This window comes from Etheostoma cragini, chromosome 20 (genome assembly GCF_013103735.1).
Source record: "Etheostoma cragini isolate CJK2018 chromosome 20, CSU_Ecrag_1.0, whole genome shotgun sequence".
NCBI classification, from domain to species: Eukaryota; Metazoa; Chordata; class Actinopteri; order Perciformes; family Percidae; genus Etheostoma; species Etheostoma cragini.
This window is the reverse complement of record NC_048426.1, coordinates 7,510,477-7,516,410: the sequence shown is the minus strand read 5'-3', so window position 1 is coordinate 7,516,410 and position 5,934 is coordinate 7,510,477. Positions and strand designations below refer to the sequence as shown.

The 5,934-nt window shown below is 42.6% G+C and overlaps 1 protein-coding gene across 2 annotated transcripts in view; it reads right to left on the bottom strand.

Annotated features, from left to right (window-relative positions):
• The window catches only part of crip2 (cysteine-rich protein 2), a 22,480-nt gene extending 18,482 nt beyond the window's left edge, over positions 1-3,998 (bottom strand). For both annotated transcript variants that reach the window (XM_034858208.1, XM_034858209.1), the window contains exon 1: positions 3,811-3,998. In XM_034858208.1, coding sequence (XP_034714099.1) covers positions 3,811-3,973 — 163 coding nt within the window. In that variant the 5' untranslated portion in view covers positions 3,974-3,998. The remainder of the gene's footprint in view (positions 1-3,810) is intronic.
• Positions 3,999-5,934: the final 1,936 nt, after the last annotated feature.

The following is a 5,934-nucleotide window of genomic DNA, read 5'->3' as shown; positions in this document are numbered from 1 at the left end:
CCCCCCCCCCCCCCCCCCCCCCCACCACCTCTTCCCTCTGTGAATAAAAGAGGCCGACCTGGTGAATCCTGCAGGCTGACTTAAATGAGCTGCAGTTAACTCGCATCCTGTCTGCGCTGGTCACAGGAGCTCCAGGCAAAGCACCCTCTCCACAGTCCCTCCCTGAACCCCTGGGCCTGTTTGCCCCACACGGCATTTCATCTCTAACTGCTCAGGACACTGTGTCCTGGCTACAGGGATAACATCTAGCCTGCATCAGTAGCTAACAGAGTAGTGGACCATGTCTTCAAAAGAGGAAGCAGGACTGTATCCCTGGCACCTTCACACGTAGCCTATGTAATTGGATAATCAGGCCCTGAGAGGGGTAGACATCATATGACAGAGGCGTAAAATGTATGAATGGGTATACAATACTAGTGAAATCTGAGTCTTGTAAAGATAAAGTAATAAATTGTCTTTCCACTTATACCAAATTGTCTGTCCACTTATACCATGAACACATGGTATAAGTGGAGTAGTTGTATTTGAAAGTGTCAAACAAGTGTAACTTCAAAGATAAGGAGTTAAAGTTATGATCCTTAAAGCTAAAGTTTGCTCCTCTATGCCTCTCAATAGGTCATTCTGTTGCAAGGTGGAATGGTTTCAACTGTGTTGAGGGGGGGGGGGGGGCATCCTGACTATCAACACCATGCTTAATGCCATCTCCATTAAGGGATCATATTGTGCCTCAAAAAGGCAGATAAAATGGGCCGTCATTGACTGGTGCACAGTAGCTGGCAGGTTATGCAATGGCGGCAAGCGGGAGGCAACAACTCAAGAAATGAGGTTACATAACTGGCAGGGCACATTCACACAGCCCTCTGGGCAGCCAAGTAGAAAACAGGGTACTCTAGCGTTGACAGAAAAGAGGGGAAGGAAAAAAAACAGGTATTGTGTTGCTGTCTGGGGTAAAAGCGGGATAAAAAAAAGAGGTGTGTGGGAAGCGTATCATCAGGCCGAGAGGACGAAGGTATTCTGCCTTGCTGGAAACAACAAACGTGCGCGGAGACAGAACGAGCTTTGTGTGAAAAGAGATGTCGCTTCTCATTATAATGCATGAGGTACTTAGAGAGTCTCCCGTTTAAATAAAAGGCGAGCCTGCATCTCACCCCCTTTCCCCCAGTCCTTCTAGTTGGAGAAGAGGAATCCAGGGCTTGAGGCGAGAGCAAGTGACTGAAGAAGAGGACCAAAGTGAGAGGAATTGGTGAATGAAAGAGAGAAAAAGAAACTCACAGCAGAGCACCATTAGTTTTTGTGTATTCACTTAGCTGCACAAAGATGCATTGCTCCAATTTGTCATGCACAAGAGTTGTGGCTGGATGGCTCAGCTGAATTTGGGTCTGGAGCCAAGAGAGATTTAGTGAGCCATGCTGTCCTGTGTCCCGCATGGACACTATCACACGCTAACAATGTACTTCCACTGGGGCTTGTCACATGTCAGCCAGTAGTCTCTGGTGTATTCTAAGCATCTCGATACCACAAGAACTAACAGATGTGAAGCCACAGTGTGGACGCTGGGAATTTGAATTCGGCCAGCGCTACAACTCTTTTTGGTGCCGTATATTTGGGTGTCTAAAAAAGCAAAGAAAATGGCAGCAACAGACAAGACTCCGACTTAACTGAACCCTCACCACCACAAAACAGATGTTCATTAAAGTAACGAAGGGAAGTAAAAAAAAAGTAGTAAAGAAAAATAGAATGAAGTGTTGAAAACGGATGCCTGCTAAATCCAATATTGGGCAACACAAGCTGGAGGACCAAGTGGGTAACTGCAGGGTGGGCCAATCACTGCTCTATATAGCTACACCACGAACCACAAAAAAAAAAGGAAAACATAATAGGACGGGAAATAGACAATTTTCTGTATCAATAACACATGTCCTGGTGTAGATCAGAAGAAGCTGTTTTTTCCCTTAATTTTACACCCTTATTTGTGGGACTTTAACTGTTCTGCAGACCTGAAAACGCATTTCTGGCGTCTCTGGAGAGCCAAGTATCTGAGAGGAGGATGTATGTAGGTGGAGCTGCTGAGCTCATTCTACAGTATCTGAAATCCATCACTGACATCATGTTGATGCTTCAGGCTGTAGGCAGCTGCACAGGCACAACCGTTCTCCTACCCTGACCTCTCCCACGCCTTGTCATAGGTTTCAAAGCCCTCCCTTGCAATGACCGAAAGTTTAATATTGTCATTAACAACCTCCCTCACTCCTCCCTGGTTTGACGTGTGCAGCTAATTCCACCCGTGCTTCTTCCTAGTAGCTGTTCCATCATCCTTACAGTCCACTCAGCCCTGGGCGTTCTCCGCCCAATAAGACACAAAGCAAAAATAACTCCACCAGGATGGATATAAATAAATAAAATTAACATCACAGAGGAGCTGTGACTCACTCACTGCAGCGAATTAAGGCTAGGATGCAAATGAATACTCAGACCTGCATACAACCCGTATTGGAGGAAAATAAATCTTATATTTATTCCTCTCGGGACCCATAGGATGAGCAGCAGCTATGTTGTTTGCTGCCACTCCTGTTACATAAGAGGACTTCCATCCACTCATATAATTGATTTTGACCCCCCGTACCAGCTTTGATGTTTGCTATGAAGTGCAAAAAAGACCAGCGCTGAAGAAGGAGTTTTTTGTTTCCTGCAAGCGGAATAACATATCAGGATTACTCATGGTAGAACAGAAGCACGGTCCCTAAGAATACAGGGTGCATAGCATGTGCACCCTTCAGATTAAAAGGCAGGGATGTGAATTTGTGTTTATCTTCGTGGCCTGAGCTCCTTTAATCCTCTGCTTTGCTCTTATCTGTGTGCATAATTTCTTACACTGAATATCTGTTATAGTACAGCCTATAGAAGAAGCCATCGCTGTGACTAAGGGTAACGCTTTGACCAAGTGGGTGGTTTGTTTACAACGTAGCAAAAGATGCATGTTCACATCTCACTGACTCGGCATGATGTTGCCATGTTTCTCCATGAGTGGGCAATCTCGGCATATGGCATTTCTGCACTCTTGGCAAGGGACTGCCTCAGAAAGCCTCCAAAGCCAACAGCCAAGCTTGGATGTTAACCAAAGAAAACAAATTCAAAATGGCACAAATAAGTAAAATAAAAAATAATTTATCTAGTTGTTGATTTTTTTTTTTTTTTGAGTGCAGACACTGTGTGACTTCTCTCACACATGTTTGAAGCATTTCATATTTTATAGAAATAGTACCTTTGTTGAAATGTTTGCTGTGACAGGGCTTTTGTATGTTTACCTTTGCCTCTCCCCCCAAGGTTGGTATCTGTGAATAATTTACATTGCCACCAACTCTTTCCCTAAAAAAAAAAAAAGCCTAATCTAAGGAATGCTATGAACTTTATTTTGGGGAATCCCTTTGGGAAATAGGAAGGATTTAACTTTTTCATAAATGCCTAAAGCAATATTAAGCGTAATGGATCCTATGGCAGGCTACTGTCAAACATAAAAATACTTTATACCCTACCGTATGTTGAGATAGGAAAAAACACAGAAATAGGCAAAAGTGCACGTTATAGCTGCATTCAGAACTCCATTAAAAAAAGGAAAAGTGACTAGTTGTGTGATGCGTAAATATGTTTTCAATGAATGGGAATGAACTGTTTTCTATCCGGGTAGGCACGCTTTTCACTAAGTTTGTAAATGACTGGGAAATATGTCCCACAAATATCGATCTAATGAGCTGGATCACGAGCAAAAAGTAACTCCAAAAGGTGGGAACACATGAAGAGGGCAACACTTACCGAAATACACCGTCTTGTCGCACTTGGGGCACTTTGAAGACATGTTGCGATGTTGTGGGTCGAGTGAAAGGGATCTGTTGTGTTTGTCCGGAGCGTCCACTCTCTCTCTTGCTCTCCTGTCCACAGCAAGTGTCTCTGCTCCGCTTCCAGAAGCCGGGAGCATCTATTCAGTCAACGGCTCCCTCATTTACATAACCCCGCCCCTGCCACGATAGGCATCCTCATGCTGCCTTCAGTGGTTGTTGGAATTGTGACAACTTGACAGCTGATGTCGAGGCTTATACAATTGTCCCTTATGTTGTTGTTTTTGTTTATTTTAGCATTTTCTCTTTATTCTGCCTCCATAGGACATTTTTGTTGTAAAGGTTTCCTCAAACAACTTGCTAGCAAACAACAACTAGCAACAATTCAAGATATGTTAGCCTCTTAGAAAAGTAGCTAGCTATTTAGCTAAGTAGAATTTTCAAATGAAAGCAAAAGGCTACAACTCACATGATGAATTTCCAATTTTTGAATCTTTTCTGAATATTTCAAACTGCTTTAAAAAAAAAAAAATTTGCCAAGTACATTTGAGAAATGTGGCTGCATCCTAACTATTTAGGAGCAGTGGGCAGCCGTATTCCGGCGCTCAGGGACCAACTCCAGTTGTAATGCCAGGACCTTCTTTAACCCTCATGTTGTCCTTGAGTCAAATTGATCCCTTTTTCTATATCAATGTTCTTTTAAGTACCCAAAATACCATGATTGATTCCACACAATGCTCTTTGGCACGTACAATTCTCTACTTTTATAAATTTAGGGTGTTGTATTCAATTTTATAGCATTTGAAAAAAAATGAAATGGTTTTGAAAGAGTATTGAGTAAAAGTTGACATATTCCAGTGTGTGATTATCCATCAACATACTTTCCTTTAATTTTAGTCTAAATAATTCCTCATTTATATTTTCTAAGTCAAACATTATGTATAATTTCCTAAAAAATAAGTTTATTGACAATAAATTCCAAAAATAACTGTAAAGCTAATAAATTAAAGTTAATAATTTAGTGTTACGTAGTGTTGAAAACGTCAAAAAAGTGACAAAAACATAAGAAAAAGTTAAAACCATTGATAAAAAGCGTTAACAAAAGTGTTGATTTTCAAGGGTTAAGGCCACTGGCAGTAGTTACCCAGCATGCATGTCTTTATGGTGGGAGGAAACCAGAGCACCCGGAGGAAGGCCAAACAATCACGGGGAGAACATGCAAACTCCAGAAAAAAGGCCCTCCTCAAACCAGGGGTTGAACCCAGTACATAACAGTGCCTACTTTCTACAAGCTTGTGCCAAAGAGGTTAACCTCTTTGCATGTGCCAATAAAAAACAAAAAAAAAACAGGGTCTATTTTGTTTTTATTTCAACATGTCTAAATGGCTCAGATTAGCTTCAGTTTAAGGGTTCCAGTGTGCTTCAAATGAAGTGCTTGTAGCTAATTGAATATCTTGAAACTCCCGTGCTCCCCACCAATTCCAAATTGGGGGGCTAAATCCAACACATTTTCTGTCAGCTCAACATTATTAAAGTGAGTCTGTCCAAACGTGTGTGCCCAAATGTACCTTTTGGTATGATCCCGTCTTTATGCCTGTAATTGTGGTAATTTGTAGAAGATATAAACATTTTACATTTAGGCGTACTTGCCTAACATATCGTACAACCTAGTTTGTTTCAAGCACACTAACTCCGGCCTTCAGAATCTCCATCGATGTATTCCAAGTTTTAAGAGCAGCACTTGAAGGCAGCGTTTCACTCCATGGGCCAGCCTGTGGTCTTGTCGTGGCCAGAGCAGGCCAGGCGGGAAAGCTTTTTGAACAAGTGGTGGGGCAGTCCACCGGGGACGCACGCACTCTCGCTTCCTTTTTGCCCTCTTTTCCACAAGAGGGGCAGGGGTAGTGTTTGGTTGAATCACAATGCTCTCTTTCAGAGGGAGTGACTCGTAGGAATTTGTTAGGAAGACGCTGAAACGTGGCTCGGGTGGATCAGCTTTCCCTTAAATAGGCTGCTGGCTTCGTGACAAATTCATTGGGTCTACTGAGGGAGACAGGCGGAGTTGAAACACAGCTTCTGAATGTCTCACAACCCAGAATGACAA